Below are 27715 nucleotides of genomic sequence, written 5' to 3'. Positions count from 1 at the left end.
CACATCTCACGTCATGTGTATATAAGGTGTGCTTTCTTGTGTCAATGTGCATGTTTGTTTTCTTTAGTAAAGAAGTTATAATGCTTGAGTCTTTTCATTGTACCTGTCTGCAACTCAACAGGTCATCTTTACATGAGCAATTGACCCTTTTCCTCATATGGTTGACATCTCTCACAAAACAAATAAGTTCCTATAGCTTTTTAATGATCAACATCGGAGAAAACATAAAAAGGAATATACTTGTGCTATAGTCAGACTTTTAAAAATTAACCAAAGGAAGAGCTTATAATAAGGTGCACATAATTTTGGATTTTCGACAGAATCTAGTCAGGCCCCACTCCTGATATGTAGGGAAAAAAGGCAATTCACAATAACTTCCTGATTAGCAGATAAGGAAATACTATCAAATTTTAAATAAAAATCGGTACAAACTTTTGTAATGTTCACATTTAATCAGTACCATAATACATTCATAAAATAAATACTATTAATGTTACTTCAAGAAAATGTCATGTTTGCACTATACCAAAGACATGAAGTGCAACCCTAATGACACATTTGAAAACAAAGATGATGATAAAATTATGGCTACTGAATGTGAGGTGCTGTTCTGACTGCAGTTATGGATCAAACTGAAGGCTCCAATTCTGAAGAAAGCTGTGGCAGGCACAGGTTGTAGAAGGAGCTATCCAGGAACTCTGAAAGTTGTTTCCAACACACCCAGCCTTCTCTCTGTAGTTGGTAACGATCTGCAGCAACGCCCCAAAAGTGTGGGTCCTGGATTAATTATACAGAGAGCCTTAATGAATTGCAAAAGTATCTCACTATGCAAAGTGTTGAGAATGTGTCTATTTAAAAATTGTGACACGCACTACAAATATAATACTGAAATAGTTAAAGTAAATTTATTAGAAAGTACTTAAAATTACACTTTTATATTATTTCTCTACATAAGCACCATTAAGATTCAAGCATTTATCAAATCTCATAATCAACTCAAAAATCCCCTTTGTATAAAATTCTGCCACATGTTGCCACTTTTTCTTTGGCATGGAGAGGTGGAAGTCACTAAGTCAAGTCTAGGCTTAGGATGGATATTCAAAATCATGCCAGTTTAACAGTTCTTCCCATTTTTCTTAACATCTCATAAAAGACTTCAAAATTCTTGTCTTTCCATAAAATTAACAAACAAGATTCAGAAGTAATATATCAAAATCAGCAGTATTAAAAGCCTTGCAGAAATCAAGCTATGCTAAAATGGTTGCTACACTTCTGCTCAAGGCATGTTTGACATTGTCCACTAAGCTATTCCTGGTGTACCATGGCCAAGGGCTGGAATAAAGAAATTAACTGAACCAATCTACTGTCAGAGAGAGAAGGGGAAAAAAAGAAAGAAAGAATCGTATTTTGGTCATGGAGAAGAGGTTTGATGGTCATGCATTTTATAAAATAGATTTTACTTCAAGAAGAGAACCAGTGGATTTGTCTAGTTTTAGAGGCAATTGAAGTCACAATAAGCTACTGCCTGCTAGATGCGCTCACTGTAACCCTCAGCACCATGTACGAAATCAGTTCCAGTAAAATGTTACACAAATAATCATTGGGAGCATATGGCTAGGCAATGTCAGGAGTTGAGATGGCCCATGATTAGATGCAAGAATTAAGTTAATGTATTTTGCTTTCTTGTCTTGTTAAAGTTAGTTCTCAAAATAAGTGTTGTCATGGACAAAGCTTCAACAGAACCAGAGGCACAAGGTGTGTCAGAAATGGAAGCAACAGAGGATGTGAAGACCTTTGTGGGAGACCTTGTAAATCTGGTGCAGATGGAAGGTTGGTCTGATATGGAATTATTGAGTGTTGCAAAATTTAGACTAACAGGTGAAGTGAAAACTTATGTGGATATACAGAAGCTCTTAAGGGAGTCACAACATTCGAAGAACTTAAAGAAGGATTAATTCAGAGATATTCAAAACAAAATAGTGCCAGAAACTATAGGGAATAATTAGGAATAATAACTAAGAAAAATACAGAAACTGTAATACAATTTGCAGATTGTATAAGGAAAATTAATGCATGTACCTATGATTTAGGACAGGATGCTGCAGCTATGAAATTATTTTGCAGAAGCTGAGCAGAGGGTGCTTTTTTAAGAGGGTTGCATGCAGAAATACGAAGACTTGTGCAGGCTTGGGGTCCAACAGATTTGCGCACAGCAGTGCGGTTAGCTAGAGAGTGTGAGGAGATCGATTTGTTGACTGGAATGCAGGGTAAACTGATAGTGTTTGCAGCTAATATAAAATGTTTCAAGTGTGGACAAATGGGGCATATAATGAGGCTGTGTCGCCAGCCTCAGGGTTATGTGAATAAAGTAAGCGGAAGTAATAGTTTTAGCACTAGAGGACCAGTGAGGAATAAGGTGTTAAACACCAATGGGAACCCAAGGTTCACCTATAGTCTTTCCCAATAACATTGGATGCTATGAAATCATATGCAGAGGTGGAGCGTGTGATAAGAGGAATAGTAGGAAAAACGGGCTGCAGATATTATTGGATACAGAGCCAACTTGTCAGTCGGCACTAGTGATCTGGTGAAATGCAAGCATCAGGACCCACCACAGTACAGATCACGTGGGGTGGGGGATAAAATGACGTGCCATTAGGATCAATGGATATAGACTTTTGCCTGGATATGGTTAAATTTAAACATTGGCTAGTGACTGTGCCACACACATGTGAGGGCTATGACATGATTCTAGGATTAGATTTCTTGTATTGTCATTGTACCATAATCGATCTTCAGCAACATAGGGTGGAACTTGATAGAAAAATGTTTCCGTTAGGTGAAACCATTGCCAATGTAGTGATGTCACGAGCGGGGCCTGTTCTGAAAGATGAACCAATTAAACTGCGAACAATCCCGCTAAGACTTGATTTGCACGATGGTGTACCCAAGGGTACGGGGAAATCAATTTGGGTCAGTTTCGAGTCTAGGCTGCCGGCAGAAATTTAGTGTGTGGTGGAACTGTTAGAAGAGAGTGAAGTATTAGATCAGGCAGGTTGCTTAGTCAAAAGAGGTATTCTACATATACAAGAAATAAAGGGTGAAAAGAAGGTACCTGTTTCTACAGGTAATTTTAGCACAGAGGACACAAGATTAACAAAGGGGTTGTTAATCACTAATATGAAATCCTGGAGGAAGAGGAATGAGACATGAGGGGTGCCAGCCATGGACAATCACCAGACACCACTGAAACTGTGCTACAAGGAAACGCAAAGTGGCTAGAGAGGATTTATTTTTTCCAAAATGGCCATTACCAGCTACACACATTACACCCCACCTCATACCAACGGGAATTAAAGTACCAGTCTACTGCAAACCATACAGAATACCTAGGTACTTGCAGCAAATTTTGGAGGAATCTATCAATCAACAGCAGAAAGATGGAATAACTGAAGAAAATAATACTCCATTGGGGGCAGGAATGTTTGTCATGCCAGAAAAAAATCAATGGATGGAACTCAAAAATGTAGGTTTTGTTGTGATTACAGACACCTAAATGCAAAAACATAACAGACACCTACCCTTTGCCAAACATCGATCATTTAGGGCAATGCAAGTATTTTTTAGGCAATGGATTTGAAGAGTGATTATCAGCAGATAGGGGTTGCACCACAGGGTTTTTAACGAAATCTGAATATGAATGGTCTGAAATTTCGTTAAAGAAGAATAATAAATTTTATCTTTTGCTTTTAAGTTAATTTTCTTTACCTTTCGTGCGAACTTTGTTGTAGAACCACTCTCTTATTTTCGTGTGGTAATAAAAAAATTTACTTTCTTAAGAATTACGTACATTTAAAGAAAAAAAATATTTACGTGCACTCATATTAACTGGATAATAATATTTGGTTGAGAATTGAGTCCTTTAGATCATTCGGCCTTGGCACACACCTTCCAGCTGCAGTGGTTTTTTTTTAAATATTTTTACTGAATTTTATCCCGGCACTAGCCATAGAACACAAGATTACCTCTATTAGCAGAAAATGTTTTAATTATTGCCAAGCCGACATTTATCACTGATCAAACCTACTTCACTATGCATTTGAGTTATTTTAAAGAACCAAACTGTTTAAATTTCAATGTTAGCTAACATTAACTATCCGCCTACGAATGCACAAACGTATAATTAATTCAAATTTTATCAGCCACAGGATCACTGAAAAAGAAGAACAATTTCTTAATTCACTATTGATTTTTATGCATCTGTTCACGTTTTACGGGTTTGATAATTTTTTAAATGTGCCGCCTCTGCTATTGTTGGTTGTGGCACAGCCCAGCAACACCGCTAAAAAATGCTGAAAAATTCTTAAAGAAATTTTATAGATGATGTGGGCAAGCTAATTTACATAAATAATTCACACTTTTGATAAATACTGATATATTTAGATCAAACAGTAATACAACTCACATTAATTCGTAACGCATCGTCTAATGGCGGCTAAGTCCAGACAGAGACAAAAGAAGTCTACACATTCGTAAACAACTCTTTCACAGTGTCCTACCGCAATGACTTCTGAACAGAGAAGACCAGAGAATACATAATGAATTGTGCTTAAATAGCATTGCTGACTATTAACATTTCTTTGTAAATTGACGATATTATTCTCTTCTGGCAAATTTTCATGTCTCTGATACCGCAAATATTGACACATTTTACAATCACATAATAAATACAGAAAAATTCCTATCCTAAATACAGAGAAATATTACAACAAAAAATATAAGGAGAATAACAAATGTCTTTTACACCACATTCAGTAATATTTTTGTTCAATAATTACGATATATACAACTTGCCCAGAGCGGCGTATATGTTACAAATAAACTCTTGTTCTTTAATAACGTGAGTTTGCCAGGGAACGTTACATTGCCCCCTGGCAGCATTTGGCAAAGAGTTTTTACACTTTGACACAATGGTGCCAGTAACGTTCTTTTCAGTTCTGTATTTTTTTTTTACGGAATGGCTCTTTTATTTAGTCCCAGGGTTATATAAGTTCATGGCTCCCCCATTTGGGCGTAGGCAGACAGGAAACCTGGGCAAAACTGTGCCAGAGCCCAGCCATCCCAGTTGGTTCATAGTCAATATTGTCTCTTCAACAGTTATTCATTTGAATTAAATTAGCAGTTTGTCACAAACGGTTACACAATTACACAATATCACAGTCACATACAGTTCAACGGAAGTTTTTTGTGTGTGATGCTATTATTCTTGTGATACACTACAAGGTCACTTGTCCTAGGATATATCACTTACGGACATACATAGTAAATGTTCAATGTTTATCGAAATGAAGTCATTGACATGTTATTCAGTTTATGTGAACATTTCAAAAAAGTCAATAATGCTGTATTTGGTGAGCGGTGCGGAGTGATTGTTGAGCGGCGCTCGGCGCGGCGCGCTGACTCCGTGTAGGTCACCGCCCCCGGCGTTGACAGCAACGGCGCGGAGGGGCGTGGCTGTCTGTCTGCTACGGGCTGCTGCGGCCGCTGCATAGCTGGTGTAGCCGGATGCGCGTTGGATATCAGCTCGCCCGTGCGACGTCTTCTTGCAGTGCTCCAGGAAACATGCAACAAGTTCACAAACAGTGTACTATCCTTATAGGCATTTTTCCTGCTGTGGGAAAGAACGCACACAGTTAGTGGCAGTTATTACTCAGTAGGCCTTCACTAGTCTGGTTTGCACAATGTTTCGTTGTCACAGTAACACGTTTTATGGGCACACAATATTTTTCACCATGTCATGACTTGTCATTAGTCACACGCAAGTTTTCACCTCAGGACAAAATGTATCTTCGTAGTCAATGCGCTTTCCTAGCGTCCCTTGACACACAAAGAGTTAAAGTTTGACACTAACATGATCCACCGTCCGTTATCGGTTCACTGTTCGTGTCGTGCTAGTTCCTTGTCCACTTGCACACACGGCGATGATACAGTTTTTTATTACTTATACACAAATACTCCGTGACGTATTGCTGCAGGTTTAACAGTCACTGTCTGTCTCTGCCGCACAATACTGCACTTTTGTTAAAGTTCCTTTATTTTTATTTACAGTGTCCGCTGTACAATTTTTTTTGTAACAGCACATTCGCAACTCTTTACCAAGGTGTGATATTTGCGTACATGGTCACAAATATTAAAAATTCGTATTAGTTTGCCCAAAAGTCATCTATATTCGTGTTCGATTATATTTTATTTGTGCATTCCAGCCAGATTCAGGCATATTGTTCAATAACTCCTTTGAACTCATGTCACACTTTACTATCAACGTCCTACGTAACTACAGTGTAGTCTCTGTAGGCAAAAATTGACTTGGAGTATATTTGGCTAGTTCCCTTTTTTACTGGTTGAATATGCACATGCTTCAATTGAAGCTTCTTTGTGCGTAACTTTGCGTTACATAACTTTGCAACAAGTTTGCCTCCCGTGGTGCCCTCAGGTCACTACTGGGTGCATTATTTTCTCTGATAACATTGGTTAGATAATAAAGTTCTCAGGGCCTCATATTACTGATATTATTCTGGGTTCGAATCTGTCAATCTGACAGCTACACATATATACATACATACACATAATAGAAAAGATTGTGCCAAGAAATATTTCAAATATGACACACATATAGGAAATTATGTAGTACGCTAACTAATCATTACTAAAATGTTCTTCTTGACTGAACTTTGTCACAGCTTAACACTACAAATAGTTGCACTAATCAGATTATCTGTGCAGACATTTAGAGCATGTTTTAGATAACACAAATTAAAAGAGTACATAACACAAATATCCATACACATGAGAAAGTCAATCATATTCTTATAACTAAATACTTCTACACTAGTACATTATCTCTAGAGATCACACATTATTAATGTTCATTATTTACAAAAGAATGGTGTCCACATAGGACTATTAGTCTTTTACTGTAGGAATGCTTTTACATCCTTACGCGGATACTGTCCCCGTACTCTCCCTGAGTGGGGATCTGCTAAGAGATAGCTACACTCATGTGGCACACTTACTACTCTAAAAGGTCCATTGTACACCAATTGCCACTTGCTATTCTGTTTCAAGGATGCCGAGGACTTAGGATGATTGCGTAAGAGTACCAAGTCCCCAACACTAAATTTTTGGTTATTCGTCACATGTCGATTATATTTTTCTTTCCTTTTCTGAGCGCACCTGGTAAGGTTGCACCCTGCTTTTCTTATCTTCTCTTCCTTAGGCTCAGGAATGACTGGGACCTTAGGCAAAGGTGCCAGCCACTCATTCAGTATTCTATTATTATTCATTAATATCTCGTTTGGTGGATACCCCGTAGAAGCATGCGGGGTTGCGTTGTGAATTTCTACAAACTTAGGTATCAGATCTGGCCATCTTGTGTGTTTATATGCAATGTATAACCTGAAAAATTTATTTAACTCTCCAAATGTTCTCTCTACTAAACTTGCTTGTGGGTGAAAGCGGGAAATTAGTATATGCTTTATATCTTGTTCATGTAAATAGTTTTTCCAGGTATGGCCTGTAAAATAGGAAGCATTATCTGATATTATCGCTTCAGGCTTACCTACTTGCGTAAAATATTCCTTCCCTAACCATTTAACTATTCCACGAGCAGTGGCTGATTTAAGGCAGTATATTTTTAAGTATTTAGAGAAAAGGTCATACACCGCTAAAATGTACTTCAATCCACCCCCGGCTCGTGGGTAGGGTCCTGCTATGTCTATAGACACTAACTGAAGTGGCCGATGAGGCACTATAGGATGCAGTTCAAACCTTGTGGACTTATTTTGAAACTTAGCTTTTTGGCACAGAGGACAAGTCCTGATAATGTTGCGAGTCTGCTGGCTTATCCCCTTAAAATAACAGAATCTGGATAAAATCCTTATTGTTTTGCCTATCCCAGCGTGACCCCATGCTAAATGCGTGTGCCACACAACAGCTGGGATAGCCTGTTGCGGTATACACACGACTCCATGGTCATTTGACACACCTGTTTTATAATACAGAATATTATCTACTATTTTGAAATTCTGAACACTTTTAAGATTGGTTCCTTCTTTAATTTTGCTAGTGATATCTCGCCAAATCGGATCAGTTTCCTGCAATCTAGACATATTCTTACACATATGTAAAAAGTCCCTCCTATGTACCTTATCTTGTACTAAGAGTATTCGATATTCCTCCGATTGTTCCAAAATATTTGACATTGAGGATTGCCCTAGTGGTAGCCTCGACAAGGCGTCAGCTACAACATTATCTTGTCCTTTTAGGTACATGATTTTAATTTTATATTCCTGTAATGCTAACCTCCATCTTAGCAAGCGGGTATGGTATAATTTGCAAGTCATTAAATAGCTCAAAGCCTGGTGGTCACTGAATACTTTGACTTCTTTACCATAGATGTAATAGTTAAATTTCTTTACCGCCCAAACCACTGCAAGAGCCTCTAATTCGGTAGCGGAATATGCTCTCTCGCAGCTGTTTAGTGTGCGGCTGGCAAATCCGATTACATTGATTGTTGTGGGGTCGTTGCTCCTGTCCCACTGAAATAAACACGCGCCCAGACCGTATGAACACGAATCTGTCGCTATACAAAAATCTTTTGTCATGTCTGGGTGTCGCAGTATGTTTGCATTCACCAAGGCATTTTTGATAGCGTCAAATGCGCGTTGACATTCTTCTGTCCACACCCAGTGCGCATTTTTACGCAACAGGCTCAACAAAGATTCATTATTCATTAATTGGTTGGGAACAAACCGTCTAAAAAAAGATGCTAGACCTATAAATGCTTTGAGCTGTTTCTTAGTTCTCGGACTAGGAAACCCACGAATTGCATCAAGTTTTTTGCTGTCAGGTTTGATGCCTTGTGGTGTTATTATGTGACCTAGAAATTTAATCTGATTACGTCCAAATTTGGATTTATCAAGATTCGCTGTTACTCCCGCTTGCTTAAATCTTTCTAAGACTTTACTCAGTAGTTCTATGTGCTCCTCCCAGGTGGCAGTGGCAATCACTAGATCGTCTACATACACTGTTACCCTTTGCAACAAATCCGGACCCAAAACCGCGTCGAGGGCTGTTATGAAAACTCCTGCACTTACATTTAGGCCGAAAAGTAGTACCCTAAATTGGTAGCTCCTTCCCCCAAATATAAATGCAGTATATTTCCTCGACTCGGGTGTGAGCAGGATTTGCCAGAATGAACTTCTCATATCAATAGATGTCAAATATTGCACTCCATGGAATTTTTGAATTTGCTCATCAAGGTTTTCCGGATGAGTCCTGACAGGTACAATAATTTCATTTATGTCTCTTGCATCTAGTACTAACCGTACCTGTCCGTCTGCTTTTGCTACCGCCACCAAAGGACTACTATAAGGGGACAAAGACGGTTCTATTATTCCCCACTCGATCAATTTTCTTATTTCTTTAGCTACTATTTCCTTCTTGGACCAAGGAATGGAGTATGAGGCTCGACAGTAAGTTTTATGAGGCTTTACCTCGATCTTGTACTGATATCCCTTAACAATTCCTGGTCGTTCTGAAAATACCTCTGCATAATTAAATAATAACTGTACCAAATCCTGCTGTTGCATAGAATTCAAATTTTCGGACTGTGATACTTTGTTCACTAATGCGTCCATATTTGCTTTTGATTGATCACCTTGTACGTCAGGATAATAGAGATTCTGTCCTAGACAATGATTGTCTAAATGTAGTATCGACTGATTCCTACACTTTATGTTAATAGCATTACAATTAGGTACAGGTACCTCTTCAGATCTGAGCATGGACAATTCTATTCTCCTACCAGCATTCATCAAACTTAATTTTCCCCGAGAAAGGTCGATTATTGCGTCCCTTTCTCTCAAAAAATCTACCCCCAAAATGCAGGCTACCTTTAAACCCTTTACTACCAGGAATGAGCACGCTATGGCTTCATCCCCTAAATACATCTCTACCCGCACTTGGAGTTTAATTATTTGTCGCTGTGCACTTATGGCTCCAGTGACTTTACAATTATTCACGGGAAAAGTCAGCATACGCCTTTCCTTCCCCAGTACTTTGAATAAGTCCATACTCATAACACTGACAGTAGCACCTGTATCTACGACCGCTTGCACATCAATATTGTTAATTTTGATCTCTATTATCGCTTGTACTTTGTCTTTGTGCTCCTTTATGCACGAGGATGGTTCAGTTATTAGTTCATCTCCCATCTGTACCCCGTCATTATACCTAAGGATACAGATTTTGTTCGGTGTTTTGTTCTGTGTCGGGCTGCTCTCACTCCAAACCTCAGCCGACGATGGAGAGCGTATCTCGGCTGCACCTAGTTTGTTGAATTATTGATAGTGGATGGGTGTGGCTGCTCTGTGTCACTGACCTCCACTATATGCAAGTTGTGTTACGTCGGCCGCCACGGTTGCGCAATTGGCGCATTTTGTGGTGGCGGTCGGTTATTGTCAAATCTATCACTGTTTTGCCGGTCCGGACTGGGCCTCTGGTTCTGTGGCCAAGTTCGGTTTGCATCATTATAAGTATTAGTGTTGCTCGGCCCCCTGGCATTTTTCCATCTACTATTGCTTGGTGGGCCTGTTTCATACCGGTCATCGAACCTCCTTTTCCTGTCATTATTCACCGGCGGACTATTGCCATTCCGGTCTCTACCTCTATTCCCGTTTTGTGCATAATCTTGTCTCCTATTGTTACCTCCGCCGTTTCCATTACTTGGTGGAGGCGTGTTATTTCTACCATTTCTATAACCGTTTCCGTTATTTCTAGCCTGTTCAGAGGCTGCTTTAACATCCTCCTGAATCAGGTCAATTGAGTCCAGAACAGACAAGAAATGTTCCATATCATTTTCGGGCACGTGTATAAGTTTTTCCTTTACATGTATCGGCAAGTGTGATTTCAAAAGTCTGATCAAATCCCGAGATGAAATCTGCTCGTCCCAGTAACGGGTCTTATTAATGTACTTCTCAAAATATTTTCGTAAATTGCCTAGTCGTGGAGAATACGGCTCTGGATTATATACCTCCTTCCGTAATCTCTCCTGAATACATGTTGACCAACATTTGGCCAAAAATGCCTTTTCAAATTGCTCATATGTATCACAACTATCAGCTGCTTCGGTTGCCCATAATGCAGCATCTCCTTGTATGTAAGACATAACGAACTGTATTTTCTGGGTATGACTCCAAACGCTAGGCAAAATGTTTCTAAATCCTTTGATAAACACTACAGGGTGAACAGATTTCTTCTCCGTTGTAAAGATCTGAAACTGTCGGTTCCTAATCAGGCTTTCTTCAATCACTACTTTGGAATGACATTTATTTGTTTCGCTTACACTGGTTGCCTGTTCTGTCTCGCAGTCGCAATTTTTTACTGCTGTATTTATATGCCTATCATTGTTGGACCTGGCTGGCGTGACATACGCCTGTGCCTCGTCATGCCGCAAGCTAAGCTCCATCTCGGCAAGACGACGGTCCACACTCCGCTGCCACAGCGGAATGTCTTTTTGTACAATCTTTTTTAGATTCTGCACTTCCGCTTTTGAGTCCACTTCTCTGGCCTCAATTGCGGCGTGCACTTTCTGATCTATTTCTTTTGTAACTTCATTTTCTACTTTGTGCACTTGTTCGGTCACTTTGTTCTCAATTACTTGAGTTGTGTCAATTTCTAATTGTTCGACTCTGTTAGTCAGGACACTGATTTCCTCTACGATATTGGCGTTAGCCACTTGAATACTATCTACTCTTTCGCTTAATTCTTGCACCGTTTTGGGTATGGTTTCATATTTTTGTTTCAAACTAACAATGTCACTTTGCATAACTTCTAAAGTTTGCATCAACTGCAAGTCCCTCTCATGCAGGCGTCGGTCACGCTCTGCTTGTTTAGCATCACGTTCTCTATCGCGCTCTGCTTGCATACAAGCAAATTCAGCTACCAATCTCTGGTCACGCTTTGCTTGTTCAGCATCACGTTCTTTATCACGCTCTGCTTGCACACGTACAAATTCAGCTTGGAAATTGAGCATGCGCTCGAACATAACTCTTAATGATTGCACTTCTGACACCTCACCACTCTCTGGTCCGTGTCCAGTGCTTGCGGATGGCACAGTATTTCCGCTATCAACTGAATCACTGGGTGGCAGTGGCAACATTTCTTGCCCTTCTGCCCCCAGATTCTCACATTGTACTTCCTGAACTACGTCACTAACATTACTTTGTGTCCCACTTTCTAACTCGGTATCACTACTTACTGACTGTTGCTCATTATCCATGTTGATATCTTTCTGACTACGCAATCTAACCATAGTAAACAAAAGAAATAAAATCTGAACTAAATATCCTAACGCTCAGGTTTCACTGACATAATCACACAAGAAATGGACATTAACTAATACACACTTACTATATACTACAATGACTAACTACTTAAATGTCCTGTTATTTTAAAACAAAGCACTAACAACAAGCACACCACTAATGATCCGAGAACACTGCACTGAGGCTACTTTACTACCCACAGGACAACTACACTGTAGCTTTACCTTTTGGTGATCTATCTTGGGTGCAGCTGCCCCCTGATATTGTGGTAGGTAATTAATTTTTCGAAATATTGAGCTCTCTTCTTCAGCTTGCCTCTGGGTACATAGTGTTCTCATGCAAAAAAATCATACACAGGTATTACCACACAATATTGGTTATGCAATACATACAATACATAGAAAAATTATTAAATGTTCTGCAACAAAGTTCGACTATATTAATTCCCTAGTTATCTCACGGGTATTTAGTGGCCACTGCATATTCGAGCCCCACGTTGGGCGCCAATTTAACGAAATCTGAATATGAATGGTCTGAAATTTCGTTAAAGAAGAATAATAAATTTTATCTTTTGCTTTTAAGTTAATTTTCTTTACCTTTCGTGCGAACTTCGTTGTAGAACCACTCTCTTATTTTCGTGTGGTAATAAAAAAATTTACTTTCTTAAGAATTACGTACATTTAAAGAAAAAAAATATTTACGTGCACTCATATTAACTGGATAATAATATTTGGTTGAGAATTGAGTCCTTTAGATCATTCGGCCTTGGCACACACTTTCCAGCTGCAGTGGTTTTTTTTTTAAATATTTTTACTGAATTTTATCCCGGCACTAGCCATAGAACACAAGATTACCTCTATTAGCAGAAAATGTTTTAATTATTGCCAAGCCGACATTTATCACTGATCAAACCTACTTCACTATGCATTTGAGTTATTTTAAAGAACCAAACTGTTTAAATTTCAATGTTAGCTAACATTAACTATCCGCCTACGAATGCACAAACGTATAATTAATTCAAATTTTATCAGCCACAGGATCACTGAAAAAGAAGAACAATTTCTTAATTCACTATTGATTTTTATGCATCTGTTCCCGTTTTACGGGTTTGATAATTTTTTAAATGTGCCGCCTCTGCTATTGTTGGTTGCGACAGCCCAGCAACACCGCTAAAAAATGCTGAAAAATTCTTAAAGAAATTTTATAGATGACGTGGGCAAGCTAATTTACATAAATAATTCACACTTTTGATAAATACTGATATATTTAGATCAAACAGTAATACAACTCACATTAATTCGTAACGCATCGTCTAATGGCGGCTAAGTCCAGACAGAGACAAAAGAAGTCTACACATTCGTAAAAAACTCTTTCACAGTGTCCTACCGCAATGACTTCTGAACAGAGAAGACCAGAGAATACATAATGAATTGTGCTTAAATAGCATTGCTGACTATTAACATTTCTTTGTAAATTGACGATATTATTCTCTTCTGGCAAATTTTCATGTCTCTGATACCGCAAATATTGACACATTTTACAATCACATAATAAATACAGAAAAATTCCTATCCTAAATACAGAGAAATATTACAACAAAAAATATAAGGAGAATAACAAATGTCTTTTACACCACATTCAGTAATATTTTTGTTCAATAATTACGATATATACAACTTGCCCAGAGCGGCGTATATGTTACAAATAAACTCTTGTTCTTTAATAACGTGAGTTTGCCAGGGAACGTTACAGGTTGACACAAAACAGCACTTTCGGCACCCTGAGGATGCTACCAATTCAGAAGAATGCCATTCAGATTAAACAATGCACCTGAGACATTCCAGAGATTGTTGGATGGCTCACGGCAATACTTAATGTATCTCTATGACACAATTGTCTATAGGAGGGATAACACTGAATACAGAACAGTGCAATTCTGTGATGGAAGAGATAGCATACCTATATCACATCATAAGTAAAGCTGGGGTTAAGACAGATCCAAGATTAATGAGAATTATACATGAATCTCCTGTAAAGGAGTTTCACTCATTCGTAGGAGTCATGAATTTTTACCACCTGTTAGTAAAATGATTTGCAGATATTGCTAGACGGTTGACACAGTACTAAATTTGTGTGGTCAGAAGAGTGGCAGCATGCTTTTGAGGAGCTAAAAGAAGCTTTACCGTTGAGTCCGATATTGGTATTTCCAGACTTTGATACAGAATTTGTTTTATCATGTGATGCATCAAATCACGCACTTGGCTGTGTGTTGTCACAAGAGGTAGAAGGCATAGAGCATCCAATAGCTTACACATCAAGGTAACTAAATTCTGCATAAAGAAATTGTTACACAGTGAAGAAAGAGATGTCAAGCCTTATTTATGGAATTACTTGTTTCAAATGTTTTCTGTGTGGTAAAATGTTTAATGAAAAAACAGATCATACAGCAAAAAAATGGTTGTTGGGTTTAAAGAATCCTTCTAGTAAGGATTCTAACAATGGATGATAAGACTACGTCAATTTGATTTTGAAGTCACATGCAAATCTGGGAGAAGCACAGAAATACAGATGGCTTAAGTAGAAAAGTAACATTATTACATATTGGGAGTAATGAGCAAAGGAATGGCAAATTGCATAGAAAGTGGATGATGAATGTATGTAGTATTTTAAGCAGCCCAAGTTTTGTATGCAGGATGGATTGCTACGTAGAGAAACCAATTTAGGTCTGTGGATAGTGGTACCAACAAAGCTAAGGAGCTGAGTGCTCATGATCACATTACCAGGTCATGAAGGTTGCAGATCTATCAACAGAATACCAGCAGAAAGGTACTGGTGGAGGAATAGGCAGATGGTCATAAACCAGCATATGCAGAATTGCATACAGTGCGCACAGAGATCAGGTTTGTGTCAATGAAGAGTACCATTGCAGAGATTACCTGAAGCATTAGCACCATTTGAATTTTGAGGGATTGATGTTTTAGGTTCATTCAATAAAACACTTGCAGGTAATAAGCACTTACTCACAATCATAGACCATTTTTCAAGACACGCAGAAATGGTCGTAATGTCAAACCAGCAGGCAGCAACAGTGCCACAAGCACTTGTGAATAATTAGTATTGAAGTTTTGAGTGCCTGAAACAATAACAACAGACCAAGAAACAAACTTCATATCAGATCTAGTCAAGGAATTGTGAAAGTTATTGAATGTAAAGAAGTCCTCTCCATCCATAAGCCAATGAAAGAACTGAAACAGTGAATAGGTCAATCGGGAAGATGCTTGGATACTACACTGACTCATATGACATCAACTGGGATGTCTATTTGAAGTATGCTGTCTGCCTACAACTTAAATCAGCACACAAATACAGGATTATTTGTATATGCAGTAGTATACGGTCATAAAATTCCATCACTGTTCGACATTTTGAAAGGGAAGACTGGAGAGTCTGTTAAGGAATTTGCCAGAGTGATTAGGGGCATTTGGAAGATAGTACCTATGGCAAACACATGAGCACTGGAGAAACAGGAAGAATCCCACAGTAAAGGGTGGTCACTGGGTGATATTATCAACTTTGTATATGATGAAGGAAAGACAAAGAAATCATCAGGGGCCATACCAATTGCCAGACACTATGTCAACAGTAAATGTCAAGTTAAACTGCCGACAAGAACAAAAATTGTGCATGTAGGGTGGTTGACACCTTTTCCAGCGAGTGTGGAAGATATTCCAGGGCAGGAGATGCGACCAGAAAGGGAGAGTGAGGAGGAAGATATTGGAAGATAAACAAGTATGGAGTTAGATCTAGGAGGCAGTCATTTAATATATGTATTGTTTTTGGTTAGGTATAGATTTAGTGTAATTAGTAGAAGCAGCTGTAGAGCAGTAATGAATTTAAGGGGGATGAAAGTAACAGGTAGTCAGTCTTGCCTGACGGTAGAATGCAGAGAAGGCAAGATAACACAGTTCACTGCTAGATTATTGTTCTTTGTTGGGGTGGAAGCATTGCGGAACCAGCACCTGGAAGAGGGAGTGCTGTTCGCCAAGCAGGAAGAAGTAGTGATCACCAGTTCAAATGGCTCTGAGCACTATGGGACTTAACTGCTGAGGTCATCAGTCCCCTAGAACTTAGAACTACTTAAACCTAACTAACCTAAGGACATCACACACATCCATGCCCGAGGCAGGATTCAAACCTGCGACCATAGCGGTCACACGGTTCCAGACTGTAGCGCCTAGAACCGCTTGGCCACTCCAGCTGGCAGTGATCACCAGTCATTGCTGGGTGCTACAGGTGGTATTCAAGGCATGGGAGATAAGTAACAAGGTACGAAGATTGGAAAAAGTATTTGACAAATTCCACCAGGGAATGGAAGGCACGGGATACTTAAAGGAAGTGCCCAGGTACGAGAGAGAATACTTGGAGCATACGAGAAATTAAGGAGTGAGATGACCTAGATGCTGGAGGTTATTCCACATACACAAAGGAAGAAGGGTTGGATCAATACTTGAGGTCTGCTTATTAAAACAATATTTTGCACTGCTGATGAGGAAGACATCGAAAGGGTGAACGATACTGTGGAAGAGGTTAAGCAGTGGGAAAAAGGAAACAAAGTCATGAGTGACTGGCACACTATGCAGATTGCAAGTTTAGACAAAGACATATTCAATATCACATAACTACTACAGCAACTTACTGGAGAAGTAATGCAATATGCCAGAGCAGCAGAAGAGTCGGTTAATCAGAAACCCGGAAACTACAAACCAAAGTAGAAATCTTAAGGGAAGTACAGAAGGAAGTACTGCCAGAGTTGGGGTTGGTTTTAGAACCTGAGCACAAAAAACCCTTTTATTGCAAGGCAGCCACAGTATCAGTGAGAACTGATGGGGCAGAAATTTACATTTCCTATCAGGGAAACAAGCATATTAAGAATTCTATATAGTTCATGCATATCCTGTCAAGTGGGGGGTACTGAAGAAATTTGTAAGAGTAAAAATGCAGCAACTGCTATTAACTGCAAAAGACAAAGGAAGATATGTAGGAATAGAGGGAGCAAAGTTACAAAAATGCTAGCAAGGGGAAATCACAGACTGTCCGAAAATGGTAACAAGAGGGGCATAATTCCAGCAGAGTGAAATTGCTAATGGGACAAAAGGAGGTAAGATAATGCAATAAAGAAGTTATCAAGGCAGAATTAATGCAGTCTATAAACACACTTCTGGACCAGCAGAAGGGACAAGTCTCCCCGCAAGCCTTATTGCAGCATGTAAATCCATATCAGGAAAGTCAGTACCAGAAAGAGACTACATTGACTATTGTAATACCAACCTCCGCAGCGACACTTGTTCTGCTGAGCGTAGTCCCTTTTTTATGTACATAGAAGACTAATCACAAGACTGAGCTAGGATCCAGCCATCATTCATATTCCAGTGGACTGGAAGGAAGCTGAAAGCATAAGGGGGTTGTATTAAGAATAGTTAGTTCATTTTAGTTTGTAAGTCGGGAATAGAGAGTTAGAAGTTATTGTGAAAAAGGCCTAGTAATGAAATTAGTTTTATGGTATTTGAGTTAAAGAGCACAGGAAGCGGGCCTGTGGAAATGTGAAAGATCGAGTAGCAGGGCTAAGGTAGGTAGGTTGGTTGGTTGGTTGGTTGGTTGGTTGGTTTTGGGGTTTGATGGGGGCTAAACATCGAGGTCATCAGTCCCCAGTTCCAAACACACATACTTGTAAAAGACCTATACAGTAAAAGCGTAACCTCTGCACTTGGAGGGAACACCAAGGGGTACAGAGCTAAAATGAACACCGCAGTAACACAAAATAGAGGACACTTAAAAGGAGCAGAGAAAATAGTTGACTAGAGTAAAACAGACTACAATGGTTGATGGAGCAGGTAAAAGGTCAACCACTCAACGGCAAACAAAGAGCCTCCAGCTGGAAAGCGTTGATAGAGGTACCAACACAACTTGTTACCATAAAAGACACTATTTTGGTACCCTTGTCACAGTCGCTGGAGTGGGTGTAGCCTGAGAAATCATGCGAGAGCGCCCACACTAGAGTGAGTGATAAAACCCAGCTGCACGGATAAAACGTAAAACTGAGTCAACTACAGAGGCATCGCCACATAGAATTCAAGGAAGTGCAGCTGGTAAATTAAAGGACTGCCACAAGGGGGCTAAAAGGGGGCAGTCCATCAGAAGATGAACCACTGTCAGCCCTGTATCACAGCGACACATGGGCGGGATCTCACGGCGAAGGAGATAGCTGTGGGTCAACCGTGTATGTCCAATTCGGAGGCGGCAGAGAACAACTGAGTCACTAAGCGTGCTCCTCAAGGATGAGTTCCATACGGCCATGGAAGACTTTATCATGTGGAGCTTATTTGGCGTGTTCAAGACAGACCATTCAGAGCTCCAGACATCGCGGACCTTGCGATTTAGGGCTGACCGGAGGTCTCTTTCCACGAGACCAAGCTCCAGGGGTGGTGAAGTGGTGGCCTGCTTGGCCAACCGATCGACATGTTCGTTTCCTTGAATGCCGATGTGGCCCGGGGTCCACACAAACATCGCTGAACGACCACACTCGGCGAGAGCAAAAACAGCATTTTGAATACTGCGCACCAAAGTGTCCCGAGAAAAACACTGGTCGAGTGCTTGCAATCTACTCAGGTAGTCACTGCATATGACAAATGACTCCCCAGGGCAGGAGGAAAGGTGAGCAAGTGCACAATAAAGAGCAACCAGCTCCGCAGTGATAACACTGCTCCCACAAGGCAGGTAATGCTGCTCAACGTAATCACTATGGATGAAAGCAAACCCAGTGCATCCATCGACCACAGAACCATCGGTGTAGACTACATCTGCATCGCGAAACGAGGCAAGAAGAGCCAGGAATTGTTGACGAAGACAGCAGGTGGGACGGAGGACTTGGAGTCGCAGGACAAATCCAAGGAAAGCAGCATGTGAGGGAGGGACCAAGGAGGGGTAGAAAAAAAGGGCCGGAAGGATGGAGGAAGAAGAAAGGACTTGAGTGACGAGAGAAGGGAACGAACGCGGACAGCAATCGGGAGACCCGACCTAGGCGGCCGGCGTGGGGAGGGGAGTGCAGAAGATGGAAAAAGGAGCCTGCGGTTTGGGTGGTTGGGCGAGGCATGGATGCGGGCGATGTATGACGCAAGCAACTGTTGTTGGTGGAATCATAGGGGAGGGATTCCAGGTTCTACAAGAAGGCTAGTCACCAGACTAGTGCGGAAGGCACCTGTCGCCAGTCTGACGCCACAATGGAGAATCGGGTCGAGGATCTGCAACATTGAAGGTGCTGCTGAGTCGTATACCACGCTCCCGTAGTTGAGACATGACTGGACTAAGGCCTTATAGAGCTGTAAGATGGTTGTTCGTGCAGCTCCCTAAACGGTGTGGCTGAGGCTGCGAAGGATGTTGAGGTGCCGCCAGCACCGTTGTTTAAGCTCACGAAGATGAGGTGTCCAAGTGAGCTGAGCATCAAACAGCATGCCAAGGAAGCAATGTGTCTCCTCAATACGAAGGACTTCATTGGCAAGGTAGAGCTCTGGATGGAGGTGGACCGTTCGACGACGACAGAAATGCATCACTCGGGTCTTAGAGGCTGAGAACTGAAAACCATGGTTGGATGCCCAAAAATGTGCCTTACGGATAGCTCCCTGCAGCTGCCGTTCAGCGACACTGATGCTTGGGGAACTGTAATAAAGACAAAAGTCATCAGCATATAGAGAGGAACAGACCGATGAGCCCACCGCAGCCGCAAGACCATTAATCGCTACCAAAAAGAGGGGAACACTGAGAACTGAGCCCTGCGGAACACCATTCTCCTGAATATGAGCAGATCTAAAATATGTGCCAACTCTAACCCAAAAGGAGCGATTGGATAGAAAATTCTGTAGTGGATCCCGTGCGCCCCATTCGTGCAGCATAGCAAGGATATGATGGCACGAGGTGGTATCGTATGCCTTCCGAAGATCAAAGAAAACAACAACTAGATGTTCTCGCTGAATAAAAGCTGTACGAATAGCCGACTCTAGCGAGACTAAATTGTCGATCGCTGAGCGGCCCTGACGGAAGCCCCTCTGTTGTTGGGCTAGGAGGCCCCGAGCAAAGGATCCACATGAGCCACCAACTCACCACCCATTCCAGGAGTTTGCACACAACATTGGTAATGCTGATAGGGCAATAGCTATCAGCCACCAGTGGATCTGCACCAGGTTTCAGCACTGGGATGGTAACGTTATCCTGCCAACGAGTTGGGAAAACGCCCTCCGTCCAGATGCGGTTAAACAGGGAGTAATTGACCCTGACAGTGCGCCAAGAGATGGCGAAGAAACTGGTTGTGAATTCGGTCTGGACCTGGAGAGGTATCGGGGCAAGCTGTAAGGGCACTTTGGAATTCCCATTCACTAAATGGAGCGTTGTATCGTTCCCAATGGTGCGTACGAAATGACAACTGCGTACACTCAGCCTGCTCTTTAATGGCGCGGAATTCTGCACTGTAGCCTGCTGTCGCAGAAATACAAGCGAAGTACTCTGCTAGATGTTGGCGATTGGGTCAGTACAAAGTGTACCCCGAAGAGAAAGGCAGGGGACAGATGCATGAGGGCGAAAGCCAAAAATGCACCGAACCCGTGACCACACCTGAGATGGGGAGGTGTGAGAACCTATGGTGGCAACATATCGTTCCCAGCAGTCCTGTTTGCTCCGCCGGATTAACCACTGAGCCTGGGCCCATAGCCATTTAAAGGCAACCAGAGTCTCTAGGGAAGGATGACGCCGGTGTCGTTGCAGGGCTCGCCGGCGGTCCCGGATAGCTTCTGCAATCTGGTGTCCACCAAGGGACTGACTTACGCCTTAGGGTACTTGAAGAGCAGGGGACAGTTGCCTCGGCAGCAGAAACAATGGCCATAGTGACCTCGTCCACTGCCAAATCAATGTCAACAGGAAGCGGAGCAATGGCCATAGTAGCTGAGGTGTAGGCTGCCCAATCAGCTCCATGAAGAGACCATCGTGGCAGCTGGTCAGGGGGTTGGGATTGAAGAAGAGAAACCAGGATAGGAAAGTGGTCGCTACCACAGAGGTCGTCGTGGACCCTCCAACTGAGGTATGGAAGAAGACCTGGGCTACCAAGAGAGAGGTCAATGGCTGAGTATGTGCCATGAGTCAACCTAAAATATGTGGGAGCACCAGTGTTAAGGAGGCAAATGTCCTGCTGTGCCAAGAGAGCCTCAACGTTCCTACCCTGGCCCAAATCTGGGCCCCACCCCATAAAGGGTGGTGGGCATTAAAGTCCCACAAAAAGAGGAATGGCGAACAAGGCAGCTAGGTTGGCAAGAGGGACAACCTCATCTGGTGGAAGGTAGAGGGAACAGAGGGTAAACTCCATTCTTGCCCGGACTCTCAACAGCCACAGCCTCGAGAGCAGTGTGAAGTGGCACTGGGTCACTAGGAACAGTGGCAAGAATATAAACACAGACACCGCCAGACACCCTGTCGTATCCTACGCGGTTCTTATAGTAACCACGGTAGCCACTAGCCACAGACGGAGGGGGTCCGCCGAACAGGAAACCAGGTTTCCTGTAGGGCCAGACAAGTGGCAGGGAAGTGGCACCAAATCTGTTTCAACTCAGCAAGGTGGTGGAAAAAACCACGACAATTCATTTGAAGGATAATGGTATCCAACTGTGAAGAAATGAAAGAACCTGGGGAGAGGGGATTAAGGTTACGCCTTAGAAGCGCTCGCCGCCACCAATTGAGAAGTAGCCTGATCAACTTCCATAGGAGCTGCGGGTCGAGCAACATCTAACTCCTGAGGGGACGCTAGATGCTCCACATCATCTTCAGGTGCAGTGGTGAACTCCTTTTCTGTCTATGTCCTTCTCCTTCTGCTTTTTCTTCTTTTTGGTAGGGTCCCGTTTGTCCCTCGGTTTATCAGGCTGGGTGGGCTTTTCCGACCCAGGCTCATGGACCGAGGAAGACCTGGAAGCCCTACGGCTCTCAGGTGGTGGCTTTTTCAGCCACTGGCTGACATCTGGAGGGGTAGTAACCATGGAAGGGAGGGCACCAAGCGATCCCTTCTGTGCTAGGGGAGCCGGAGGAGGCAGCCACTTCTCCAGCTCAGAAGTGGGGACTGAAGTCCCCAAAGAAGGAGGGGTTGTTACTCCCGATGTCGATAACAGGGGAGCAACGGAAGAGGGTGTTCCCCCAACTACCTGGTGGGCAGGAATAGATGCCTGGGCTGGAGGGCCCACAAAAAGCGGCTGAGCTTGGGGGCTCATTGCCAGGGATGGCGACATCGAAGCTGCTGCAGCAAACGTCGATGAAATGCGCACAGGGTGAAGTCGGTCGTACTTGCGTTTAGCCTCTGTGTAAGTGAGCCTGTCCGAGGTCTTATACTCCATAATCTTCTGGAGGAGGAGATTTAGTGTTTATCGTCCCGTCGACAACGAGGTCATTAGAGACGGAGCGCAAGCTCGGGTTAGGAAAGGATGGGGAAGGAAATCGGCCGTGCCCTTTCAAAGGATCCATCCCGGCATTTGCCTGAAGCGATTTAGGGAAATCACGGAAAACCTAAATCAGGATGGCCGGAGACGGGATTGAACCGTCGTCCTCCCGAATGCGAGTCCAGTGTGCTAACCACTGCGCCACCTCGCTCGGTCATAATCTTCTGTTCTTTTTGATAAACCGCACTGTCTAACGAGCAAGGTGAATGTTTCTGTCCGCAGTTGACACAAACAGGGGGTAGCGAACACAGGACGTTAGGGTGGGAGGCACATCCACAATCCCGACAGGTAGGGTCGGCATCACATCTCGATGACATATGCCCAAACCTTCAGCACTTAAAGCAGCACATGGGAGGAGGGACGTAAGGCTTAACATCACACCAATATATCATCACCTTGACCTTCTCGGGCAGGGTGTCTCCCTCAAAAGCCAAGATAAAGGTGCCAGTGGTGACCCTACTATCTTTAGGTCCCCTGAAGACACGTCGTACAAAGTGGACACCGCGGTGTTCCAGATTTGCACGGAGTTCGTCGTCAGACTGCAACAACAGGTCACGATGAAAAATAAGTCCCTGAACCATATTGAGGCTCTTATGAGGTGTAATGGAGACTGCAACATCACCGAGCTTGTCACAAGCAAGCAATGCCCATGACTGTGCTGGGGATGCTGTCTGTATGAGGACTGCTCCAGACCTCATTTTAGACAGGCCCTCAACTTCTCCAAACTTGTCCTCTAAATTTTCCACAAAAAACTGAGGCTTTGTGGTCAGAAATGTGTCCTCATCTGTTCGGCTGCAAACCAGAAATCGAGGAGAATACGTCGCACCAGGTAATATAGACCGCCGTTCCTCCCCTGGTGTGGACAGGGAAGGGAACGATGGGGGTCATACTGTAAAGTATTGAACTTCGCTTTCTTAGAGACTCGTGCTTGCGCACTATTTGTATTTCATTTCATGGTGGTCTCACGAGCAGCTAGGGGAAGGAATGTCCACCCAGACAGAGCCCCACTTGCCTGGGTAAGCCTAATACAACCGGGGGCGGCAGGTTCCCCAGAGGTCACCCGCTAGCAACTGTTCTACCTCAAGAGCCATGTGTCTCGTCAGCACGCAGCACACCTTGAGATTGATGTTTTTTTTTTTTTTTTTTTTTTTTTTTTATATAGAGGTTTATACCATCCTCACGACCCAGGCAGTTACGCCAAGATCCCCGGGCTCTGTACCGTACAACATTCCACCGTCGCGCCTTACGGTGGTCGTTGAAGCACGCTCAGAGCTTATGGTATTGAGGACTGGTGGTGCTTCCCAGTCCCCAGCTCAGGGACAACGGGGTCGCCAAGCCCGTACCCAGCAACTAAATGCTGAGCCCCTTGAGGGGAGCAGGGCTAAGGAAACCAGCTGTAGAATAATTCTTAAGAGGCGAAATCGGGCCAGAGGGGCTAGTTGCCAGGAACTCTAGTGTAAAGAATAATCTAGTTCGGTTAATCCAAGGGATCAGGTCTTAATAAAAAGGAGGGTAACGTAGTGTATCAACAGTGTTTCGTGAAAACATAAGCCAAGCCAGAAGTGAGTTGCGTTGCAAAGCAAAACACAGCTGACTGGCATTGCGAAACATAGCCAGCTGGGTGCGGTATAGCAACAGCCAACACTGCAATACACTGGTGGGAGGACTTTCCTCACTTTCTACCATGGAAGTGTTTAGAGTACTTGCCTTGAACTCTAAACCACCATTGTTTGGAGTGAAAAAATACTCAGCCATTGGGGTACTAAATGATTCTCACCTCAGTATGACAGCCTACACCACTAGCCTGTGAGACCAGGTGAGGCAGCCTGGAATGCAGTACCGAGTCTGCTGTTCGACCACAAGACAGGGCAGCCTGCCCCGAGTCACACAGGAGCTGCCCGCTTGCTGGAGGGAGTTCACGATCATCGTCAGCTGCACCGCCACACTGTCATCACAGCCACAGATGTAGCTGACAGCGACGTCAAGTGACACCACACTCAGCCCCGCTATTTGGGCTGTCAGCAACGCCGGACATCTAATATTTCGCATGAAAAGCAACTGGATGCATCCACCAAGCTGTTCTTGGTGTACTACAGCTGAGCGCCAAAATAAGGAAATTAATAGAACAAATCTACTGTCATTCTGACGTCTCATTTCACTCTCCGTGTGTGACAATCCAAGGGTCATTTAATTCCCCTAACTGGTGTCATTCTCAAAGAGCAGGAGAAAATCTGAGCCTTCTCAGCCAGGGAATCTTCTACATATCTGAGCATTTGTGTTTTAACTGTTTGGACAATATGTTCCACTTTATCATTCAACTGCAGATGGAAGGGAGGTGTTGTGATGTGGCAAATGCCACTGTGAATACAGAAGTCCTTGAAAGATTGAGTCACAAACTGAGGACCATTGCTGAACACCTGTGGGCAAGGCATGCATTCTGACAGAGCCTTGTAAACGAATCTGCTGTCAAAGGCAGATGATGAACAACCTAAGGAAAATGAGAAAAAGCACCAACTGCCAATAACCCGAAAGTATCTAAAAATTGCCACTGAAATCAATGTGGACTCTTTCCCCAGGTAGTGCAGGGGTCAGCCACAGTGAAAAAACAGTGTGCAGTGACACCTGCTGACCAAACATTTGCAGCAGGCCGTGACAAGGTACTGCACCTCCTGACTGATGCTAGGCTGAAGGAAACAGCAGCACACCAACAGTTTAGCACAAGAGATCCCCCAGTGACACTGATGTAATATGCAGAGGACCTCCCACTGCAGAGGTGCCGGAAACACAATGCATATCACACTTGCTGCCTGCTGGAGAACCAGATCCGCCACCATGGTAGAGGCAATATGGGAACTGGTGATGGGGAAGTCATCTATCATGTGCCTCACCTCTGTATCCCATTGAAAACAAAGCAGTTTCTTCTGGTCAAAGGAGGCAGGGCATCCACATTTTTATGTTGCGACATGGGACGCAAATGGATCTTCTAACTGTACCGGAACAAGAACAGAGCCCAACTCTGATGATGATGAACGGCTTTGTCCATTAATGGTACCTACAAGATAACAGAGATATGAAAAGGAGGGCTTATGGCCACTTAATTAAATGAAATTTTGCACCACAGATGTACACATGAAATTTTTTAAAGTAATAAACAACAGCAAGAGCTTCTTTTTCACCTGAGAATAATCTTGCTGAGTCAAGTTGAGAGTTTTTGATGCAAAGCCAGCAGGCTGTTAATAGCAATCTGAACAGTGATGGACCACGATCGATCCCACCCCAAACTGGGATTAGTCCATGGTAAGGATCAAATTCTTCCAGAACGAGATTTTCACTCTGCAGTGGAGTGTGCGCTGATATGAAACTTCCTGGCAGATTAAAACTGTGTGCCCGACCGAGACTCCAACTCGGGACCTTTGCCTTTCGCGGGCAAGTGCTCTACCATCTGAGCTACCGAAGCACGACTCACAACCAGTCCTCACAGCTCTACTTCTGCCAGTATCTCGTCTCCTACCTTCCAAACGAGATACTGGCAGAAGTGAAGCTGTGAGGACCGGGTGTGAGTCGTGCTTCGGTAGCTCAGATGGTAGAGCACTTGCCCGCAAAAGGCAAAGGTCCCGAGTTGGAGTCTCGGTCGGGCACACAGTTTTAATCTGCCAGGAAGTTTCATATCAGCGCACACTCCACTGCAGAGTGAAAATCTCATTCTGGAAACATCCCCCAGGCTGTGGCTAAGCCATGTCTCCGCAGTATCCTTTCTTTCAGGAGTGCTAGTTCTGCTAGGTTCGCAAGAGAGCTTCTGTAAAGTTTGGAAGGTAGGAGACGAGATACTGGCAGAAGTAAAGCTGTGAGGACCGGGCACGAGTCGTGCTTCGGTAGCTCAGATGGTAGAACACTTGCCCGCGAAAGACAAAGGTCCCGAGTTCGAGTCTCGGTCAGGCACACAGTTTTAATCTGCCAGGAAGTTTCAGATCAAATTCTTGCTGGATTGAAATGTTGCAATACATGGTGCGGAGTGAAGTCTATCCTTAAACTACACAAAAACACACTCAGAGGTTGCAGACAAAAACAAAAGCAGTACTTTTCTGAAGCAACAAATACAAGAGGGTGAGCCATAGTAGCTGCTCTGGGAATAAGCTTGAGATAGTACACCACTTCTCTGAACAATGCCTGAAGTTCTTGTTGATTAGATAGGCGGGGCACAGCCACAATGACAGTGACATGTTGTTCCATGGGGAACATACCCTGCCGGGAAATTTCATGACCCAAATAAGCAATGGAAGGCTGAAAAAGTGACTCTTAGTGAGATTATGTTGGAGGCCCACAGCCTTAAAAGAGCAAACAAAGATTGTAGGTTATGTAGGTGATCCTCCAGGGTAGCATCCAACATGACAATATCATCAAGATAGTTTATGCAATAAGAGACAACCATCGTAACCTGGTCTAAAAAGCTTTGGAAAATGGCAGATGTTCCAGCGGCCACCAACAATTAGCTGTTGATGTTGATAGAGGCTGAAATGCATATTAACCACAACCACCTGTTTTGATGCCTTGTCAATCAGAATCTGAAGGTAGGCTTTGGCCAAGTTGATTTTTGGAAAGAACTGACAACCCCCCCTAACCAAGTTTGTGAGCAACTCCTCCTGATGAGGCAGGGAGTAAGTGTCTACGACTGTCTGTGCATTAATAGTGACCTTTAAGTTGCCACATAGCCAAAGCTGAACAGACGAGATCTTTACAGTAACCATTCACTTGAGGAAATCAGTCTGATCACCAAAATGACATTCAGTGACTCAGTGTCATCTTAAT

The 27715-nt window shown here is 42.8% G+C and overlaps 1 protein-coding gene across 2 annotated transcripts in view; it reads right to left on the bottom strand.

Annotated features, from left to right (window-relative positions):
• Positions 1–429: 429 nt before the first annotated feature.
• LOC126262690 (ufm1-specific protease 1) overlaps positions 430–27715 on the bottom strand; it is a 71488-nt gene continuing 44202 nt past the window's right edge. The window contains exon 4 of one of the 2 annotated variants that reach the window (XM_049959466.1): positions 430–777. In XM_049959466.1, the coding sequence (XP_049815423.1) occupies positions 628–777 (150 nt within the window). In that variant the 3' untranslated portion in view covers positions 430–627. Of the gene's footprint in view, positions 778–12617; positions 12720–27715 lie in introns of those variants that run through there. The other variant, XM_049959467.1, reaches the window with a different exon arrangement.

This window comes from Schistocerca nitens, chromosome 6 (assembly GCF_023898315.1).
Source record: "Schistocerca nitens isolate TAMUIC-IGC-003100 chromosome 6, iqSchNite1.1, whole genome shotgun sequence".
NCBI lineage: Eukaryota > Metazoa > Arthropoda > Insecta > Orthoptera > Acrididae > Schistocerca > Schistocerca nitens.
This window is presented reverse-complemented; position numbering and strand designations above follow the sequence as displayed.